General features: G+C 43.6%; 1 protein-coding gene across 1 annotated transcript; it reads left to right on the plus strand.

Moving 5' to 3' along the window:
• The first annotated feature begins 22 nt into the window (after positions 1 to 22).
• arhgef19 (Rho guanine nucleotide exchange factor (GEF) 19) lies at positions 23 to 22,502 on the plus strand. The gene is made up of 18 exons (XM_069140402.1): positions 23 to 166; positions 491 to 541; positions 1,396 to 1,635; positions 14,810 to 15,515; positions 15,597 to 16,088; positions 17,788 to 17,920; positions 18,016 to 18,101; positions 18,208 to 18,464; positions 19,246 to 19,406; positions 19,519 to 19,671; positions 19,951 to 20,080; positions 20,257 to 20,331; positions 20,424 to 20,513; positions 20,606 to 20,769; positions 21,543 to 21,701; positions 21,799 to 21,878; positions 21,968 to 22,072; positions 22,159 to 22,502. Exons 4-18 carry the CDS (start codon positions 14,831 to 14,833, stop codon positions 22,311 to 22,313), a joined length of 2,925 nt encoding a protein of 974 aa, XP_068996503.1. The 5' UTR covers positions 23 to 166; positions 491 to 541; positions 1,396 to 1,635; positions 14,810 to 14,830; the 3' UTR covers positions 22,314 to 22,502.
• The last annotated feature ends 221 nt before the right edge of the window (positions 22,503 to 22,723 follow it).

The following is a 22,723-nucleotide window of genomic DNA, read 5'->3' on the forward strand; positions in this document are numbered from 1 at the left end:
CTGTGCGTTCCTCTGCCATGGCCTGCAGGAAGAGTGAGTTAGTACATGTCAGTGAGCACAGGTATGCACTGTGGACACCGGCTGTCTCATTCACCGACTGCTGGAGCGAGGAAGGAGACATTTGCGTGCACGAGCCGCAGACGACAGCTACAAATCAGCCTCAAAGGTAACGATGTAGCAAACGAGACACGGCAACATGGCACTTGATGAGGGTTCACCTGACAGAAAATACCCAGAAACTGATTTAAAATTTCATTTCTGGGGGTTTGTCACCATGTTATTAATATCAAAATATTGATCATCCCATCTGTAGGGTTACCAATGACAAGTCATTCAAATCTATGCAATATTTATTTGACTATTATTTAAAATCATATTTTTGCCGTACATCCAACCAACAATTTCTGAATTGTGTTGCCAGTTTCACAGTGATACAAGAGGGAAATCACAGACAACTTCGAGGCCTTTATTGACCTATTTTCTCCAACAGAAATGAGGACAATTAGACGTCCACCACTGCTGCATAAACTTCTGTCCTGAGGTAACCTACCCACCACCGTCCCTTTCATGTTTGATTAGTGAACATAGTTGATACAGCAGCAAGCGGGAGCACTGAAAGAGATGAGAGAGTTCAAGCATGCCGTAGCAGCTTCTTTCTGTCACCATCTCACAGCCTGACATTTGGTGAAAGCTGCATGCAGGCGCTCACACACTCACACTCACGCTCACACACACACACACACACACACACACACACACACACACAACAACAACACACACACAACACACACAGCCAGAGGCCTTTCTAGCGACGGAGCTGCACGCACAGTGTTGCAGATACATTTCATGTGCAACGATTTTACAAGCAAATGTTCACTTTTGCACACGAGGATTTGTGCTCGTTTTAAATCTGTGTTTCAATGAACATCTCACACACTCAAACAGCACATGAACACACACACATTTCACTTTTACTGATAAAAGCAGACTCCACTATCATCACGCATGTTTACATGTACACACTTCCAAAGAGGAGCAACATTTTCCTTTCCAGGTCTGTCTCCCTCTTCTCTCTTCGTCCCTTTCTGTCTCAAAGCAGGTGTTGAAATGAGACACTAAATAACTATTAGAGAGAGGGGGAGGAGAATGAGAGAAAATAAGAGAGCATTTCCCCAACAGTAGCAGAGAGGGAGAGAGAAGGAGAGAGAGCGAGGGAGGGAGGGAGAGAGAGAGAGAGAGAGGGAGGGAGGGAGGGAGGGAGAGAGGGAGGGAAAAGAAGCGAGAGGGAAGGGAGAGCAGAGGAGCTTAGAGAGGGGATCTGCATTGTAAGTAGCTCTGAGAGCAGCAAGTGGTGACTGTGTTTTCAACCTGTTTTTGTTTTGTCTTTTTTCTGAGGAGGAGGAGAAGAAGGAGAATAATCAAGGAGACTAGAACAGTTTTGGAAAAGTCAGAGCTGTGTTTAAAAAAAAAAAAAAAAAAGAAAGCTGAGAGAGGAAACGGGAGGAGAGAAGCCGGGAGGAACACAAGGCAGCAATGGATAGCAGAGTGGCTCAGTCTGACCCTGGGATGGCCTGGATTCACACACTGCTGCTGGCCACCATCCAGCACACAGACTAGGCTGCTAACACCAGTGAGGTAAAGTACTAAACAAACGGCAACAATAACTCAAATAACAAACCTGCACACACATTCCACCGTTTTCTTTTTTCCAATAACCTGTTTATTGGGTGAATTCTGCTGATGGGAGTGAAAGCTGAGCTGTGCTGTTTTGCCTGAGAGTGCAGGCTGTGCTTTGTGTTGTTGCACTTTGGGGAAAGTAGTGCTGTGCTGCTTGTCAACCGCATTTAACTGACAGCATATACCATGAAAACAAAGGTAGATAGTGTGTCTGTACAGGTGCAGAAAACAGGGTTATGAGACTCGTTGTCGGTTTGCTTGGACGGTCTGTTATTTCTACTAAAATCCACAGTTTAAATAAAGTCATAAATCTGTGCATTTGTATTGTTAAATGTTAAATTTGACAGTTTTACCAATGTTGTCTCTTTCCTGTGAGGCGGCAAAGAGCCAAATATCCAGCTCAAGTAGATGCATCTATGCTGCCAGTGAGATTATGAGCTCTCTCTCTATTCATTTATTCTCTTGGAAGAAGTTGCTTCTTGTATCGATAATGTTTCCAGCAGCTCCCTAGGCAGTGCAAAGTGAGCTGAGCCTTAAATGTGATGGTTACAGTGCAGCAATGAGTCGCTGCAGAGCAGGGCAGGTAAGTGCATGTCTGGAATATGTTGGATGAGGGGTTGTTAAAAACTGTACATGGCTGAAACTTGGCACCCCGGCTCACACACTCCGCTCAGCTCGCCTCCATGGGTTATTTTAGCATAAAGACTCAAAACGCCTTGCGTGGCTGTGGCTTCAGGGTTTGTTATGTGGCCCTGTGTGTGTGTGTGTGTGTGTGTGTGTGTGTGTGTGTGTGTGTGTGTGTGTGTGTGTGTGTGTGTGTGAGTGTGTTTCTAAACATGCGAATGCTTGTATTAGTTAAGGCCTCTGTGTGTGTGTGTGAGCCTCCAGCTGGCCAAACTGTTGACACTGCTCCGTTTGGGATGTAAACATCAGCTCTGTGATGACACTCAACAGGCAGGTTATGATTTATAATACTATGGAAGCTGCTTCCTTCTTACCCGTGTGGTGATTGTGACCCACATCCAAAGCAGATTACCTCCCTGCAGGCTTATTCTCCTTCCATCAACAGACGGTGAGCTGAGGTGATGGCTGCCTGTCTGCCTGCTGTCCTGATGACTCAGTGTATTGTCATGTGAGTCAACTGCTGCTGCTGCTGTGTGAGTGAATGAATAGTCTGGAGGTACATATTTTGGCTGGAGCGCAATTAGATTGCTGTGGGTGTTGTCTGGATGATCTGATTTACTACGGTATGTCTGCCTTGAACACACCATCTGCACTCTGCACTCACTCATTCTGCTACATGGGGTAGATGTGTAGCAGCGCAGAGTATAAATCAGGACCTTGAACTGTTTTACTGCACTTTATTGCAGGCTGAAGATCCCCAGCGTGATGGCAGACATCTGATAATTACAACAATAATTAAGTCTTCACATCGGGGAAAAACAAATTGATTGACGAACTTTCTTTAGGTGTGATTGAGTTTCTTGCCTGTAAGCAGACTTGTGTAGATTTGATTTCACTCTGCATGCCTGCTCACATCACACTCCGAGTTATAACTCAGCTCGGGAGCCCTCTCTCCTCCCACTTCCTCCTTCCCCCACTACTGTATGTCTGGAGAGCACCTGCCCCATCACCTGCAACTCAAACGGTGGCTATCTCAGCATGTGTGTGCGTGCATGTGTGTGAAAGCGATCCGGGGTGCCACACCTCACCTTCATCCCACCTCTTACTTCCCTCACCTGCTCCGTCTAACCTGACATGCAAATGCTCCCTTTCTGCCTTATGAGGTTTACATTCAGGTGCACACGCAGACACACGCATGTTCAGCCGCTACCATTAACATGACTGCCTCTGCTGGGTTTTTCTGCACTGACCTCCTTGAAACCGACTGAAAGCACCCGCCACTCAGATATAAGTGACACTGATATCTCCGAGAGAATCAGTCACTTTCTTACCCTTCTGGCTCGTGGCCTAAATAGCAGCAGCCGTAATAGCCCATAATAGCAGCCCTTGCTCCTGCACGTGTACAGCTGAGTTTCTTTGTTTGTCTCCTGCCTTGGCTTAGTGGTCAATTTCAGAGGAATGAGCGTGCCGAGTCATCCAGGGAATGTGGAAAAGTGTCTCCGTGTGTCAGAGGGTCTCATCAGGGGCTAGGGCGCCTCAATATGTGGACATGAGCTTGTCTTCAAACCTGGCCTGTAAAACAGACCACCTACGGAGTTAAAAGTGTGTGTAGTCAGTTAATAATAATACAGTAATGCGATGGCTTTGATTTTTAAGTTGAAAAGTTTATTTTCTGAGACTACCAGGCAGCTCGAACCACCTGAAAGGATAAACTTTTCTCTTATTAGGTAGCGCAGTGCAAGCTCATTTATTTATTAGTTAATCTGCGTGTTAGAGAATATTTGGCTCCTGCATGAGGGTTAAAACAGACAGAATTTAGAAATCTGAGCCTGGGGCCATGTGTGCCGAGCACTGCCTTGACTCTGCTGCTGCACACCTGTCTACCACTGTAGCCCTCAGGTCATTTCCTACCCAGACTTGGCCAACACGATGCAGTTTGCGTTCCACATTTGTACTCATGCGGGATAATAAGTTTCTGTCTTTGGAGGCTTCTTCGCTGAAATTTTAGTTTTGTGGCCCTCTTTGCTCTTCTGAAGAAACAAACCAGGTGTTGCTCTCACGTTCAGCAGCAGCAGCAGCAGCTCTTCCCCGAATTAAAGGCCATTCACCTCTCCCTCCAATTATCTCTCTAATCCTGCTGGTATTCACAGTTTGGCTTTGAATAGTTTATAGTTTTGGCTCCTGGCTAAAGAGGAATCATTTCTGGATGGTCATCTTGTTAGGTGTGCTCCACTTTTACCCCGATCATGTTTCAAAACAACATATGGCTTGTCCATACCTGTCCAGATAATAAGAGCAAGAGGCGGGGTGAGGAGGAGGAAGTGTGTGTGTGTGTGTGTGGGTGGGTGTGTGTGTGTGGGTGTGTGCGTGGGTGTGGGTGGGGGGGAGAGGGGGGGGCGGGTGCTCCGCTGAGCAGAGAAGAAGAAAACAGCAAAGAAAAGAATGCGAGTGAACACAAGAGCAGGTGAATGCAGGAGATGTATCAGCAGTTCAATGTAAAGTAGGTCAGCCTCAGTGCCAAATGATCTGATCGGAATCAAAGCGCTCTGATAGACAGTTTGAGTCCAACAAACCCCGCCTCCTCCTACTCAGCATATTTACACCAGAACAATAAAACAAAATAAAATGAAGGCACAGCAGATACATGAATGGCACACCTTCCTTTTTCTGTTCCTCACTTACTGGAAAGCTTCTTGTGCTGAAGAAAATAATTTGAAAACAGATGAAAGGATAAAGTCCAACATTTTTGGATTGATAAATGTCTTAACATTTAAAGGATATGGTTGGTCATATTTAGTGTTACTGTCGGCAAAACCCATAAAAAACAACCAAATCCAACAATGGGTCAATCTGTCTCGCGATACTGTCCTATGTCTCTGTGCCTCTCAGCACCAAACCTATATTGGTTCCAACCAAAAAAAGCAGTGAGATGGTCTCTGTAGTTTTTAGCAAACAGTAATCATAAAAGAGTAAACAGTGCATTTGTTGGGGACTATTTTCAGCTGCGTATTTGTTGGTGGATGCACCGGCTCAAACAGGGCCCGTGTTTGTGGTAATGAAGACACATGTCAGCCAGTGTCCCAGTGAGGATCACTGATGTGTTTTAATCCTTTTTTGGAAAACAATTCAGCTCTTTGGTGCAGCAGAATATGTTTTGTTCGGAGTTGAATACATCAAAAAAACTTGTTAGGATCAGTTCATTCAGCTTTTTGATGGGACTGATCGACCACAAGAAAGATGAACATTGTTTCGGTCAGGCAAAATTTCCAAAACATTTAGTTGTTTCAGCTTTTTAAATTTGAGGATTGACTGCTTTATATCTGCTTCATATCACTATAAATTAAAGGGAGTGTTCTGGGTTTTTTAGGTGGAGATGTATGAGGTACTTATAGAAAGTCAGAGTAGAAGAATCATTTTGTTTGCCAGCGTTACATTTGGTACGTATGTAAGGGAACACACAGGACTTTCACCTCTGCATTTAACCCATCCGTAGGCAGTGAACACACACACACACACACACACACACACACACACACACACACACACACAGACAGAGTAGTGGAAACTGCAGTGCCAAGAGCAGTTGGGGGTTAAGTGCCTTGCTTAAAGGAACTTCGGTCATGGATGTTTTTCCTCGGCTGGTACAAGGATTAAAACTGGCTACCCCTCAGCATGCCTCTCAACCTGCAGGCCACGGCTACCATTAAGTAGATTGGGAAAGCAGGCAGCTGAACCAGCATGGCAGCGGAGCAGTGGAGTCAGCAGCAAAATGTATTTTAGCTACCTAAAAAAAAAGGAAACAATAATACCAGTTTAAATGGGCAGCACGGTGGTGCAGTGGTTAGCATTGTCGCCTCACAGCAAAAAGGTTCCGGGTTCAAATCCGGTCCTGGGCCTTTCTGTGCGGAGTTTGCATGTTCTCCCTGTGCTTGCGTGGGTTCTCTCCGGGTTCTCCGGCTTCCTCCCATCATCCAAAAACATGCACCTCAGGTCAGGTTACCTGGCACCGCGCTAGTGGCAGCCTGTTGCAGTAGCTCCCCCCTGAGAGCCCCCCTGCTGTAGCGAAGAAATTTCCCCTCGGGGATTAATAAAGTGAAATAAATTCAATTAAATTAAAAGTATGCTATATTTCAAATATTTGCTCTGCTTCACCTTGTTGTCAGCTCTTTTCGATGGCACTACATTTTCTCAACCGTAGCACTTCCATATTCCTGCGCAGTGGTGCGCTGTGCTGCCAAGTGTGTTGTCTGACAGCGAGGTCAAGCACTGATATTGTTCTAAACAAAGCGAACACTTAAACTGATATGGACGTTTTTAGGTGGGCCTGTTTTTGGGAAGATACATTTTGCTGCTGACCTTGCTTAGCTGCCATGCTACAGCTGCTTTCTTCTCCAAACTGGGGACCACTATCTACTAAACAACAACTATGGATACGTACCTCATAAAACCCCACTTCAAAAAATGTGAACTAGCCCAGTAAATATATTTGAGTTTTGATCTGTTGGTCGGACAAAAGGGGAATTTGAAGACATCACCGTCAGCTCAGGGAGACATTTTATGTGTATTTTCTAAAATATATATAGTTGTATTACCATACAGTTTATACTATATTTAACTAAGATGAATTCTTAAATCTATCAGTTTTAACTGTCCATATCTTCATGTAACCTGCCTGAACATCCTAAATCAGCAGTTTTTTTCTGAGAACCTGATGGCATACTGATAACCATTGTCTGTCAGAAGGTGCTGATTATGAGATTTAGTGGATTTACTCCGTGTTGGATCTGCGGCTCTCAAATCTATTTGGCAGCTTTTGCGAGTTATGACAAAGCGCAGGAGTTAGATCAGGTTATTTCCATACGTCTTGTCAATAGCCTCATTGTGTCTTCACCGTCCTGGCTTTGTGCACAAGCTTCATCTGCCTGCAGTTGTTATGGTGGGGTGATGGTGGTGGTTTTGGTGGGAGGGGGCGGCGAAAGGTGAAAGATCCAGAAGTCTTGGCGTTTACGCGTGAGATGGTCGCCATTTTTTCAGGCTTTTAAGGCCAGAGGTTGCTGTTTGTCCGTTTGGGTTACTGGGGATCCCTCCGGGTGAGACAAGGTTAGAGCAGGCCTCTCCACGTCTTGTCGCTTTCAATCAAAGGCTGATAGCTTCTCACACACAGACTCACACTCAGGTTTACCTTGTGTAGCATAGCTTTGTGCGGTGCTAAGCCAGGTTGTCAGCATGTGTCTTCATCGTGTCCCGGAAGGTCGTGGGGAAGTCGCCTGAGGCTTTAGAGAAGGATTAGGAGGACCCACACCATGAGTAAACATTCGGGGCACCCTCCTCCGTAGCCTCCGGGGTGCTCACCTGTCTCAGTGGGTGGAGGTTGGAGGAGGAACGACCACCAAGGAACTCCCTGACCTGAACTCACTCAGCCATTCTCACACGACGGAGGCGTCTTTTCCCAGAAACAAAACCAAAAAAAGCACATCAGCACGTGACCTGGACATCTGGTGTGATTTCTCTGATTGGAATTTAAGTCTCGCTCAGCAGTTTGTTTTGATTGAGAGATTAAGATGCAACCCATTAAAATACCAAGAAGGCAGCGCCTGGTTTCCCAGGCAGGTTTTTACTGTGCACATTTGAAATGGTGCACAGAATATTCAGCTGATCGAAGTAGGTCAAACATCACCAAGAAGGACCGGAGAGTATATTTCAAGAAATAATGGAGAAACTTTAATATCAAAGAATGCAAGTAAACATGATACATTTTTCTATTTCCAAATATTCCAAACCAACATTATTTAACGGCAAAACATGCACAATATCTGAATTTTATCAACAAGTTCCCAATTGCCTGTAATTGTTTTTATGTCAACACATCATAATTTGCATTAAAACAAGACATAGTTTCGATTTGATGTTTATATTTTATAGTTCATCAGCAACAATAACTGCACATCACTGTTAATCATTCAGTTATGATCCCAACAGGATATTAATTTATATATAGTATAGTGTTAAAAATGAGCACAAACACTTTATGATGCTTTATGATTTCAGGTCGACCAGTGCTGATGTTCCAGAAACTAGTTTGACTAAACACAGAGTCCAGTCGGGTGGTTTTCCCAGGGGTGACGTTGAGTGATGTCATGTCTTGTCTCGGCTCTTTAGTCTCCTGCTCCGCAATTAGTGGTCTGATGTGACCGAGTTAAACTGCGATCTCACACACACACACAAGCTGCTCACACCACACTGTGAGGACACTCCAGTCTGTCTGACCAAACACACCAGACTCACGCTCACGAGGGAAAGTAAGTGTGTGTGTGTGTGTGTGTGTGTGTGTGTGTGTGTGTGTGTGTGTGTGTGTGTGTGTGTGTGTGTGTGTCTGTCTGTGTGTCTGTGATTTTTATCGACTTTCATCTGTGAGCAGCACAAACTGCATCATCATAGCAAAACCAAGTGCACAGTGTCCTGAAACTGTATCCAATATTTTGTATTAGATCCTGATGATCAGACTGAATTTGTTTTGTACATCCAGCCTGACATTATTTTCAGCTGATTTCTGTTTGGGGCTGGGTTTTCTTTAGCTGACAGCATTGTCAGGTGACACAAAGGTTGCACTAAAGATATGAAATGTAATATATGAGTTGTTTACTCAAAGAGGTTTTTTTAGGCTCACTAATCCTTACCATAATTTCTGTCACTATTTTTCATGGATGTTGCTATTTCTCTTTCTCTGACGCGAGACGACTCAACCTCGCCCTTTTAATCCCATCATCTGTGACTGGCTGTTGTTTTTCCAACCAGCAGCATCAGCAAACACAAAGCCACGACTATTTTTTCAAATGTCCAGACCCAGATTATTTATACTGTATATGACCTTGATAGTATTTAAATTAATACTGGTGAACAAAGACTTTCTCCAATGCAAAAAAACCCCAAAAACAAACCATTGTGTATTTTTGTGTAATTTTTCTGTCCTCCACAGTTTTTTTTGTTCCAGTATACTCACATGAACTTGGAAAAGTAGCATCAATGAAAGTGGAACCCCTCTATTTTGGCAGACTATTACTGGCCCCTAAGGCCAAATAAAGGCAAAAATCAGATCAGTTTGTTCATATTTTAGTAGTAACAACCACCTAATTTCTAATTCCTAAGTAATATATGTTCTGTCAAAGCATGCCTGACAGAAAAAGTCTAAAATCAACATTTAAATTCATAACGGGTATAAAATGTGCACCTATTTTAATTTGTGGAAGTTGGGATTTTGTTGCCCAGTGCAAGATTGATTTAGTGTTTTTGTTCACTTTGTTGGCTTTATGGACTTTAAAGCTGATAATCAGAGTGCAAAGTAAGATGCATGCTTCGACAGGGGTGGTACTTAGTGTCCTAATTAATCATAGGTGTGTTTTAGGCGTAACATAAAGCGATCCAATCAGTGTCATCTGCTCCCGTTAAGAGCAATCCCATTGTGGATTGCTATTATAATGGTGGATTTGCCAAGTAGTTAGAAAGAAAGCTTCTATGCAGAGGAAACAGATCTACTTATGTGCAGATTAAACAGAGTGATGCACACAATAATAATCTGTCAAGTAAGCAGAGTGTCTGTGTGTTGTTCACCTTCCTATGGTTCATATTATATCATTATTATTATACTGTCTCTGCACCCTTAAAATAACAGTAAAATAGTGCACCATTGACTTAAGACCTGTTTTTTGTTGGTCCATTATGCAATCGCTTTCTGTTGCCTCAAGATATCAATGCACCAAGAATTCACCTGACCGCGCCACATTTTAAGACCAACACCCCTTGAGCAGTCAGATGGCCGCAAGTACATTTGCTATTTGAACAACGTGGGTGCTGGACAGAAAAATGACAACTGAACTGAACAAAGACACTTGTGTTCACTTGATGCCGCTTTGCGTCAGATGTAAGAAAGAGACCCTGGAAACTTTGTCTCATATCAAACAAGATGAGGGCAAGTGACCTTTAACAGCTGGAAATATCTGTATAAGCAAAGACCACAGGCTGAGTTTTACCCTGGAAAACATCCATTGACAATCGCTGACAAAGTCCCAAACTGATTCCAGGACTAGAGGGACTATTTGAGGCTGTGGATGAACACACATTTGGTTGTCCAGTAAGTATTTACAACCACAAATGTGGGAATGACTTAAAATAAATGACAGTTTCTGTGTTTGTGGTTGAATTAGTTCATTGTTAGTGTGAGTCTTTGCACACAAAACACAACCTGATGACCTGAGCAGGTTAGAAATGTATTCGAGACTCCCCTATTGGAGCATTTAGGGATTTTTTTTTTTTTTTTAGGTTGATTTTGCAGTTTTGGTGAGATTTAAGAAGTCAGAGCAGCTGACATGTTTAAGAATTAAATTATTGACAAAGATCAATAACAGTCAGACTTGTGGTGAATTTTTCTTGGAGGGGTTCATGTTGATGTTTGAATGACATGTTGATGAACTTGGAAGGAATGTCTAAGCCACTCACCTACATATCAGCCCTGTCAGCTACACACTGATGGATCTACAAATCATTCTCCCACCATTAAACGTGAAGTGCCTCGTGTACTGCTGTTACCATCAGATAGCGTTAGGAAAGTAAACGGTACACAAATGTGTCTTCACCTTCATAAACCATAAACAGCTCCAGCAATGAATCCATTTGTTTTAACACCCTCATCTCCCCCCTGGCAAACATCAAACAAACTTTAATTACGCGATTACACAACGCTCGGCTCCCTCGAAGAGCTGAATCAGCACTGGATTCATGCTCATATTTATGCGATACACTCCATTAAAGGATTATTCTGAGATCTTCAGAATGAAAAATATGACAATTGAAAACGCTCCTCGTGTGGCTGCTGGCATTAGAGGCACGTCAGAGTGCCATTCATTACCTTCTGTATGCAGACACGCCGTCTTAGAGCAGCCCGGTGAAATTACAGGGGGAAACACTGGCAGCAAAGTCCTTAACAGTCACAAATAACACCCTGCTATGACAAGGGAAATTACACGTCTTAGGAATTGAAATTTTAATAGCGTGATATAATTGTATCAGTGTGAGGAATGTACCGTACGTGGAATCGGATGCTTTCATGTCGTGATGAATGTGGTGGGGAGGCTCACTGTCAGTTTTTGGTAACTGAGGTTTTTGATCAAATGAGCAGATAACAAATTTTCTACAAAGAGTGTGTTGATTTATGACGACTTGGCTGTTGGTGGAGGATTATGTGAACACTCATTCATTAGGACGGTGAGAGATATAGTTTTTTTTTTGTCTAGACATAAATGCTTCATATTTGATCTCACATGAGAGCCTGTAGATAGAGGTGAGTTTTGATAATACTGAACATACATCAGGATTACATGCAAACACCAATAAGCTTGTGTCATCGTGCAGCAGTGGTCTGGATGTGTTTATATGGCTCAGTGGCTGCACTATATGAGTGGATCAGTATAAGCAGTTCCCACACCCTCTCAGGTGTCCTGTGCTCAGGGCAGCCTGGCCCAGGCACATACATAAAGGCTGCCTTTGTCTGCAGCCGGGAACAGGTAACCATTTGTGCCTGCACTACCCTCTGTGTGTGTGTGTGTGTGTGTGTGTGTGTGTGTGTGTGTGTGTGTGTGTGTGTGTGTGTGTGTGTGTGTGTGTGTGTGTTTGTGTGTGCATGCATGCATGCATGCAAATGTGTGTGTGTATATGTGTTTAAGATAGAAACAGGGAAAGATAGGATTGACTGGCCTGCTTACCTTTGCCGCAAGACCAGGTGTCTTTTCAACGGCCTCATATTCACAGAGAGCAGCACATGTGGCTCAATACAAAGGAAGTAAACTATGATTTCCAGTCTGATTCTGTAACAAACAGCTTCAAAAACAAAGTCATACATTCAGGAGAAGCATTAATGTGTGCTTTTATCCTCTTAAAGGACACTAATTTAATACTATGAACTGTAAAGTAAAATGTGTGTGTGTGTGTGTGTGTGTGTGTGTGTGTGTGTGTGTGTGTGTGTGTGTGTGTGTGTGTGTGTGTGTGTGTGTGTGTTGTGTGTGTGTGAGAGAGAGAGAGAGAGAGAGAGAGAGAGAGTGAGTGAGTGAGTGTTGGTGTGAGAGTTCATGTAAAACAATACGAGGTATAAAAAGTTAATAATTAACATTTAACCTTCTCTGTGCCTCAGATTGTACACTAGGAATTCAGTGTTTTAAGAGTATGTTGTGGTTTACAGTAGCAAAATGACAAACTGAAGTTTGCTTAAAAATATCAACGTGCAGACAAAAATCACACCATTTCTAAGTGTATTTTTGGTAGATAATGTTATCCCACAATGCTGACAGGCCTTATTGTGATGTAACTTTGTAACACAAGCAATCACCAAGTAATTCGATTAAAAAGGAACAGCTGATTTAACCTTTTTCACAGAATGAGTGTGTTTGCTTGTTTCTTCACTTTCTTTCTGAACAAATAATAATAATAAAAATAAAACATTTACACAGGAAAACAGTAACTAAAAAAAAACAAGCGACATTCACACAGGAAAACAGCTCTGAGAGTGGTTTGTTGTGGCCATGCCTGCACAGCTAATGAAGTTATGGCTGCTTGTTGTTTACTTTTATCTTGTTTTTTGCCAAAATATAACAACATTGATTATAGAGGTGCTGTTATCTACAGCTATTTGATTATTAAAGTACCATGAGATGAGATTAAATACAAAAGAATTTAAAAAAAACTATTTTCCGCAGTGTGTATGAGTCTGTGTGAGTTGGATGTCGGTGTCGGCCCCATTCCTTCTACCAGGTGTTTAAAGCCACAAGTTGAGGATTACCTGCTCAGGAAGCAGCAGGGTGAGATGAGACAGAGCTCCGCTGGTCTGTGTTTAAAGAGCCTGTCAGGACGACCAACTTTATGACCCACTTCTGGGCTGAGACACAGAAGATTCAATCAGAGGAGACGCCTGCTGGTGAATGTAGATGAAGAAAGAGAACAGGCAGGTGATCGATGAGCACAGATCTCAGGTGAAAGGTGAGAGTGCTGAGGATGTGCTCTCTTCCTGCGTCTGTCCTTCTCTTGTGGTAGTGTGTGTGTGTGTGTGTGTGTGTGTGTGTGTGTGTGTGTGTGTGTGTGTGTGTGTGTGTGTGTGTGTGTGTGTGTGTGTGTGTAGATGCTAAGTACAGGGGCTGAAAGCTGCATGTAGAGAGGTCTTTAATTAGAGCAGGAAGACACAGCTCAGGAGACACACTAGACCAGACTTAACTGTGTGTGTGTGTGTGTGTGTGTGTGTGTGTGTGTGTGTGTGTGTGTGTGTGTGTTGTGTGTGTGTGTGTGTCTGTGTGTGTGTGTGTGTGGCTGCATGAATCCCGCGCCTGCGCAGAAGCCGTTTTAGAAAGTCATGTTGATGCTCCCTCCACCACTTTAACAAGCAGTTTATTAAACATACGTGACACTGACTGCCGTTCATTACAACTGAACGCTGTAACACTCCATCGAGTCGCTGGAATCCTCTGGTGACACTCAGTCAGGCTGCAAACCCCGACTTAAACCCAGCTGACTGTTTGAGGAGTGGATGTTTACTCTTTTGTTTGTTTTAGATATTTGCATAGAAATCACCGGTTCTGAAATCCATTTTTGTCCACATGGCAATTAAGTTCTTGTCAATGATAAACAGAAAACCAATATTTTAACATATTTATGTTATTAGTTTAAAATAATTGACCTATTGTGAAGGACCTGTAATTTTTATATATCATCATATATTTTTCACAGATTATTATTGCAGTAAAGCGTAGGGCTTTGTTTTGTGGACAAAATCAATTATCGCCTTATTTTTGACCAATACCTTGATATCAAGTTTGGAACGATTACAGTTTTTGTTAATAATCATCAGTAATATGGATATCATGACTAAGTGGGTGAAGACGAATAATTTAACAACTACAACAGTCTGGTAAGTTCAGGAAATGACATCACTGTAATGTTATGCAGCCTTCAAAACCAGGAAGAGACAACAATTATGCCATATCACCATATTACAATATCCAAAATTGAAGATGATGTCAAGTCTCACAACACAATATGATAAAATATCGATAATCGTCCAAGTTTGATCCACTTGGGTGATTGCATTGATTGCATACTGCACTGATAACTTCGGTCCATTCATTTCACTCCCACAGGTAGTTTAAGTGAGTGAATCTTAAATAGATGATTTTAAATTATTTTCTCCAGCTGCTTACATGTGTGTATATCCCTGAACTATGAAGTCTGCAGTCTGTCTGTGTTTTTCTGAATTTAAAAATGAAAAATATGATTAAATATTGTGGTTAAGGTAAAGATTTTTGTGGAAGCCATCTTCCCCTCACCAATAACTTCCATGCAGTCCCTTATGATTTAAAAATATTAATAAGACAATAAATGGAAACATTTAACAAAGCCTGTGTAACTTAACTTCCAGCATTTCCTTTTGAATGAAGCCTTAATAAAGCATTCTGTTTCCTCTCTGCTTCTGCAGCTCCCATGTGCCCGCTCAGCCATGCTCCCTGGATATGGATTCTCACCTTTCCCTGATTTCCAGCCCCACCTTCACGCCCTTCGCTACCGAGGAGAGAGTCCCAACATGTGGATCCCGGGCTCAGGAGAGTCCCAGGCTCTGAGCGAGGCCCAGGAGGACAGGCCTCTCCTCCATCCCTGCCACCACAAGCACGTCGCCGTGTGCCAGCAGGAGACTTTGGCTTTTATTGAGCTGCAACCTCCAGCGACTCCTAAACTGAACGGTTTTGGCTCTCAGAGGCCGACAGACGCACACTGCACAACACACACTCAGCCACTGAATGGCTACAAACACACACTAAATGAACTGAATGACATGCAGAACAGCTGCCACAGGACAGACAGTGAACACGAAATAAATCTGAATTTGAACTCTCAAACACATGCGGAGAGTGACGGAGAGCTTGAATGCCAAAATGTCATCCGGACCTCTGTTCAGGAGCAGAGTGAGAAGCCCCGAACCATCACAACAGTGTGCCGTCCTCTCCACGCAGCTCTCAGCCTCCCTCTGTCGTTACCGCTGTGCTCCCTATACACAAACAGAGACTCCTGGGAGCCTCAGTTAACTCGTTCCCCATCCTCACCTGAGTGCCCCAGGTTCCAGAGCCCAGACTCCTGCCAGCCTCAGAGGAGAACATCCCAGGGTTCGCTGAAAGAGAAGTCCATCCGTGAGTCTGCAGCTTTTTTTTCACTGCTCACAAAGTTGACGAAGCTTCTTCATCTAATCAAGTTATTTTCTTGTCCTACAGGGCGAAAAATGCAGGTTTACTCCCCTGACAGCCTGAGTGATGAATCCCTCAGCAGCCCGATCCTGGACCCAGACTACATCTTTCCTGGACCCTTTGCCTCTTTCCTTGAGGAGGACCTGAGCGGATTATCTTCCCTGGAGGCCGTTTCAACTCCTTCATCCACAGATGTAGCTGCAGATCTGCCAAACCTCAGTCAGGATGATATTTTCAATCTACCAGCAGAACCTCTGCAGATAGTAGAGGACCTGATACCTACAGTGGGGGAGGAAAGTGGGAGCGTGGAGACGTCCAGCACCACAGGAGGGAGCTTTTTGTCCCGGGGCCGACAAGGGGACCAAGAACGGCGGCGCTTCTCGGCCTCGGAGCTGATATCGAGGCTGCAGCTGTCTCAGAGGAAGAACTCCTTCACCCTGAAGCTGGGGAAGTCGCTGTCCGCTCGGGTCGCCTCCAGGGACAGACAGAGCTCCAGCGGCCTCAGCTCCAACCCCGACTGTGAGTAGACCACAGAGGCAGCACCTCATTGTAAGGTAGACCAAAACAGCCCGGTGGGTAATAACAGGTGAAGGTGACTTAATAGAGGAAGGAAACATCATTCTTCCAAAAGATATTTCCTTGTTTGTTGTGTTAATAATGATATCAAACTGGACAGGTGTTCAGTCAGGTGAGATCTGTCTCCTGTGAAGGCCTTAGGATATGATTCACTTTATTTTCATACTCATCAAACCACTCAGTGACCCCTCATATCTTGTACCGAAGCATCTGTATTTCACTTCAGTTTAATTCAATTTTATCTATATAGCACCAAATCACAACACAACAGGTTATTTCAGAGCACTTAACACAGTGAAGTCTTTACAACAGAACTTTAAATTTTACAGAGGAACCCAATAATTCCCACCGAAGTGACTGGGAGGAAAAAAACTCCCTTTTAACAGGAAGAAAAATCTCCGGCAGAACCGGGCTCAGAGGTGGACGGCCATCTGCCTCGACGGGTACGGATGAGGTAGAGAGCAGAGAGAGAAAAGGACAGCATAGAGATCCAAGACATGAACTGTATAGAGAGGCAACAAATAATAAGAAAAAACTATTGGTGAGAGAAAGCATGACGTTGATTCGATGTTTTGGTACCATATGCATATAGAGTGGAAGAGAGAAAGGAAAGGAGCTCAGTGCATCAGATGAGGTTCCCCAGCAGCCTGTAACAGCATAACTACAAGATAGTTCAAGGTCATCTGAGCCAGCCCTGCTGTCTTTATTTATTAATTCAAGCACTTTATTCCTTTAATTTGTCACTAATCTGTGGGTTGGATAAGAGAACGAGCGATGACCTTGTTGTGGTCACTGCTGTCAATATGTGAGATCATAATGCTTTAATATGGTGCTGAAATAATTATTCTATTAGTAGAATGACAGAAAATGTATGAAAAACATTTTCGTGAATCGACTAATTGAGAAATAAGATAAACATTTGCTGTTGTGAAAAAATGCTCGAGCAATAAAAAGTAAGTAATAGTTATCTGCAGCTCTTCTTCACACAATAATTTATATGTTTGGTAGATTGATGCACAAACAGTTTAACTGTCATCGAAGAGCCTCACATAGCTGAGGCTGACTCGAGCACATCAAACACTGTGACATCACTCATTGGTTTATGAACTGTCCTTTTGAAGCCTCCACTCTGGCATGAAGGCCGTTGCCATCTTGGGTTTCTTTGAAACCAGAAGTGACCATATTTAGACGAGCTAGGTAGGACGAAGAGTGAGAACCTGAGGACCCTATGCCCTGCCCACCTATATCAGCAAGCTCAAACCAGGCACGCCCCTGAACATACACCATACTGAACATACATATTTGACACCTAATATCTGATTAATCATGGAGTTATTTTCAAACGGACTAACTGATCAGAAGGAGTGAATTTAGCGAAGGACACTTTGACTATTGGAAAAAATGTATAGATATCATGAGAGAAGTGAACTGTTTTTGAATGGTAGTCTATTGGAGCCAGCCCCTAGTGGCCCTCAGAGGTATTGCACTTTAAGGCACTTCCGCATTACTTTTACATTTCAGAGACACTCTACGACCCCAAAACATCCAGATAAGTTCAAACTGAGAGTATCTCCTCATGAATCTTAAACACATGAGATTACTTGACCTGACATATGCACCGTCTGCTTTTTATTCTCTTTAGATAAGTCAAACTCCAGGCACCGCAGCTCAGGAGGCTCTAGTGACAGCGCCCCCCAGAGTCCGGTAGGACCGGCGCCTCCACTGCCCAGCAGCGACAATGGGATGCATTTGCATCGGTGGAGCACAAAACTCGGGTAAGCTGTAACTGGTCGTACAGAAAATATCTCTACACAGAACCTGTAAATATTGATCGACATTTTACTGATGTAATTTCAAACTTTTTTCACAGAATGCGAAAGAAATCCTTGGAGGAGGACTTGGGAATACTTCCACCTGTTCCCAGTTCGAATCGACTATCAAGGTTTTTGCCAAGTTGTAAGTTTTTCCATTTATACCATTCATTTATTATACCTTCTATATCAAGTCTTCCTTGTATTTTCCTGGAGCAGCCTTTATAACTGTTAACATTTTGATTGTGCAGCGATTCTGTACCAGGAGTACAGCGACGTGGCCATCAACAGAGAGATCCAGAGGCAGCAGGGGAAAGAGCCGGGCCCAGAGGAGGAGGGGCTCCGGGATGAAGGGTCAGATGGGACCCCGTCTCCATCCAATCTGTCTCCATCCAGCTCCTTTCGTTCCTCTCGAGGCTCTGCTTTTGCGCTGTGGCAGGACATACCTGACGTTCGGACCAGCGGTCAGCTCGACTACTTCAGCAACGAGGAAAGAAAACTACAGGAGGTGAACAAGATATGAACTGACTCTTCATTTCAAGATTTATCAAATAATAATAGAAAATTGTCCAACCTGGTATCACGCCAACGGTTGTAATACACCTGTACACCAATACAAAGTCCTGGGTTTGACCTAACCACCCACCCAGATCCTGACCACCTACCTGCTTAGACCTCAGCACTTTTGTACTTCATCACATGTTCTCCTTCTTCATCCCTGGTCATAAATGCGTGTACTTTTGATATTGATACCATTGATTAGGGGCTCGACTGCGTAGTTAAATAAGAGCATGTGTGGAAAGCTTCATTAAAAGGTAGTGACAGTCTATTTAGCCTAGTTCAAAATAGATATTGCAGGGGGAATGAAAGAGTTTTTGTAAGTTCTCTATTTGGCCAGAGGTGCTTTGAAGGGGCTGCCTGGTGAGAGTAGCTTAAAGGAGTGCTGAAGGGGTGTGAAGGGCACTTAGTGATGGAGTCTTTCTTTTTACTGCATGACTTTGAAGGCCAAAGTTAGAGATCAAATGATGCAGGAGATTTTGGTCGCACAGAGATTTATTTTCGCTTTTTTGCTGTAAAGTTGTACCAGGATGCAGTGTTGAATGTGAAGACTGATTTGATGAGTGAACGGTACACTGCTGTTCAAATGTGCTGCCTGATCTTAAAACCGTTCAGCCTCCCCAGAAGACACATGCGCTGGTGGGCCTTTGTGTCTGCATGTTGGTGGATTCTCTGGTTTACTGCTACAGCTCTTCATGAAGTTGAAATCCTGCATCTTTCTCAACAAACAGGCAAAGTTTGAGCTGGTGACGTCAGAGGCCTCGTACATCCGTAGCTTGACGATCGCGGTGGACCACTTCATGCTGTCTCAGGAGCTCGCAGAGTGTCTCGGCGCTCAGGACAAGCAGTGGCTCTTCTCCAAGCTGCCTGAAGTCAAAGATGTCAGTGAGAGGTGAAATAACGTGCAGACGATGAACCTCTGTTGCCTTCAAGTGTGTGTTTCCACATCTCAGCTGTCATGTCTCCCTCTCTGAGTGGATTCTCTCTCCACATGTGGTCCGTAGGTTTCTTCAGGATCTGGAGCATCGGTTGGAGGAAGACATTCTCCGTTTTGATGTGTGCGACATTGTCCTGGATCACTGCCCGGCTCTGCGAAGGGTTTATTTACCTTATGTAACCAACCAGGCGTACCAGGAGCAGACATACCAGCGTCTGCTGTGAGTAATGGTTTTTACTGTATGTAGAATATTTCAGCTGTGGGAGGTCCGTGTGTGCATGTATGTAAAGTAACTGACATTCATGACTGTGGTGATAAGGCCCAATTGTTTTGTGCTGGATGTCCATAATTTCCTCCGAGGGTGTTCAGGTGTTATTTGACACCTGCATGACTGAACTTGCTGAACATATTTTTTTTTTTCTCGGGGCTAAAAGCATGCTGGAATTTTCATGTACTTTCACTAAAAGTCATAAAAATGTTTCTCTAAATGTCCTGTCAGGCACGAAAACCCTCGTTTCCCAAGCATCCTGGCTCGCTTGGAGGAGGACCCCGTCTGCCAAAGACTTCCTCTGACCTCTTTTCTAATCCTCCCGTTTCAGAGGATCACACGACTTAAAATGCTGGTGGAGGTACAAACACTCGCTGCACAGTTCATGTTCACACTTGAAACCTCATCACACAGAACTGTAAATGAAGTAGTTTTGGGACTGGCGAAGCAATTTGCCTTTTTTTCCCCCTCGAACACCACGTGACAAAAGTATTGTTTACTCTTTGCTGCGTCTTCAAAACTGTCTTTGCTTTTCAGAATATCTTAAAGAGGACGACACCAGGCTCTCGAGATGAGGACACCGCAACGAAAGCTTTCAATGAGCTAAAAAAGGTGGTTATCTTTCCTAATAAGCACTTGGATGAGGACCAGTATTATCACCGGTTAGGCACAGCAGTAATGACCGTTGGTTTGTATCATCTTAGATCATCAAAGAATGTAACTCCAGTGTGCAGTCAATGAAGAGGATGGAGGAGCTCATCCACCTCAACAAGAAAATTAACTTTGAGGGCAAAGTGAGTGAAATGTTCTTATTGTCTTTCACTCTTTTGTGACAGGGTTCACTTTCCTTTTTGTCTTCATCATAACGGACTTCGTTCCTTTGCAGATCTTTCCTCTGATCTCTCAGTCCCGCTGGCTGGTGAAACACGGTGAACTCCTGGAGGTGGACACTCAGACGATGAGTATTTCTGGATCAAAGCTCAAGTTACCCACCAAGCCTGTGTACCTCCACCTGTTCAATGACTGTCTGCTGCTGTCCAGGAGGAAGGAGTGAGTGATAAACAAAGATGAACAAAGAGCTGACATATCATGACATATGACAAAGGATTTTTTTTTAAACATGTTTTCCAAAGTCAAATTCAATCACAGTAATGATTTCTCTTCATGCTGTCTGCGAAGTGTTCCCTCCAAACTCCGCAACAAATTTGACAAAAGCTACAGCGACGTTTGCAAGCTAGTTCAGGCAGTTGACTCGAGCTGCTCCGCTCATGTGACTTGCCTCAGACTTCATAATCATCTAAACATACACATTCTCAATTTGGTGGTCAATTTAAGAAGCAAAATTGTGCCATGTCTCCTCTTTGCCTGCCCTGCGTCAGTACCGCTGCCTGTACCGACAGTCCTACAACCACCCCAGCATCTACCCGCATGCTCTAGGGGGGTTCAAGATACTCCTCAGTCACTCCCCAACTTCTCTGTGTAATCACTTCTGCCTGGAATGATGAGGCCGGATCTGGACAAATTTCAACCTGACAAAATACAACTTTTCAATAACAACTTTACAACATGAGTATTATACTGAAAGAATAGAGAAGTAAGATGAGAAGAATGAGCCTTAGCCAGCCATTGAGATTAATTGTGCAGAGAGCAACACAGACTGCACCAGGTTTCACCAAGATTCCCTCATTTGTCTGCAAACACAAACTTATTCCATCAGAATAAGTGACTTTAAACATTTACTATCTGGTAACGATTGTGAATTATTTCAATGTGTGCAGTTTGCTAATGATCTCGACAGTAAAACGACATCTTTTTGTTTGCAGTACGTGGAAGTTCATGGTGTTCGTGCATGCCAAGATAGGAGAGCTGAAAGTGAAGGATCTCAGTCAGAAGCTGCAGAACATCTCCGGCTTCATCTTCCACCTGCAGCTGTGTGAAGGCCAACAGCTGAAACACCAGATCCTGTTAAAATCTCATACTGAGTGAGTAAACGTCACTTTGTCCAAAACATTCGTCAGCAGCCATTTTGATGCTTCAGGTTGTTTCTAACCGCCTTAATTGGCTTTGTTGTCGTCCAAGGAGTGGGAAGCAGAGATGGATCACAGCGATGTTTCCATCTGATCCACGAGAAGACATCGAGCAGGCCAGTGAAAATGACGGTCAGTAGAGATTTTCAGGTGCATCATAAATCAGTGTAGACCTTTGGAATCTTCAAAGTCATCCTTTTATTTTTGTCTTTTACTTTTAGATATATCCCAGGTTCAGTGCATCAAAAGCTATCAATCCCAGGAGCACGACGAATTAACGCTGGAGAAGGCCGACATTCTTCATGCTAAGACCATCACAAGTGATGGTAAGAAATACTCCAACGTAACCTACATGTGTCCACACTGTGAAAGCTGTTGTGTATGATGTCTAAGGGATGCTGTGTGTCACCAGGCTGGGTGGAAGGCATCAGACTGTCGGACGGGGAGCGGGGCTGGTTCCCCAAAACCTACGTGGAGGAAATCACAAGTCGCAGCGCGCGCCTCCGAAACCTCCGAGAAAATATCCGCATCAAATGTGTCACGCAGAAACTGAAGGGAAACGACTGACTCGTGTGTCAAAGGTGCATTTCAGTTGTTACGTTTTTAAGCTTCTGGATGATTGTTTTAATTTTAGATGGATGTGGGGCCAACATATAGTGTGCAGGTGCTAAAAGAAACCGAGCGTTCTTTGTATCACAGTTTCCTTTAGCATGTCAGCTTTGAATGTAGTTTTCAAATGAGAGTGCCAAGCTTTTAATGCTCTTTTTTTTCTTTTTCTTTTTCTTTTTTTTTTTTTAGCTTAGAAGGCTTTTATATGATAAGAATCTGTTGACAAAAGTTCCCATCAGGACATTCTGCCACACTGAAGTTTGTAGGAGTTTCTTTCTGCATGCTTTCTGCATTTCAATTCCACTTTAAAGTCATTTCCAAGCATCTTTAATGTGGTAAACATACATGCACATCTATCAGCACAGGTT

Source organism: Embiotoca jacksoni, unplaced genomic scaffold (assembly GCF_022577435.1).
Source record: "Embiotoca jacksoni isolate LCO1_2020_lvr unplaced genomic scaffold, fEmbJac1.0.p SCAF_9, whole genome shotgun sequence".
Classification (NCBI taxonomy): domain Eukaryota; kingdom Metazoa; phylum Chordata; class Actinopteri; family Embiotocidae; genus Embiotoca; species Embiotoca jacksoni.

Coding starts and splice junctions, on each gene's coding strand:
- arhgef19 (XM_069140402.1), top strand. CDS start 14,831: ATGCTCCCTGGATATGGATTCTCACCTTTCCCTGATTTCCAGCCCCAC. Junction 15,516..15,596: donor GCTGAAAGAGAAGTCCATCC/GTGAGTCTGCAG, acceptor CTTGTCCTACAG/GGCGAAAAATGCAGGTTTAC. Junction 18,465..19,245: donor AGGAAAGAAAACTACAGGAG/GTGAACAAGATA, acceptor CTCAACAAACAG/GCAAAGTTTGAGCTGGTGAC.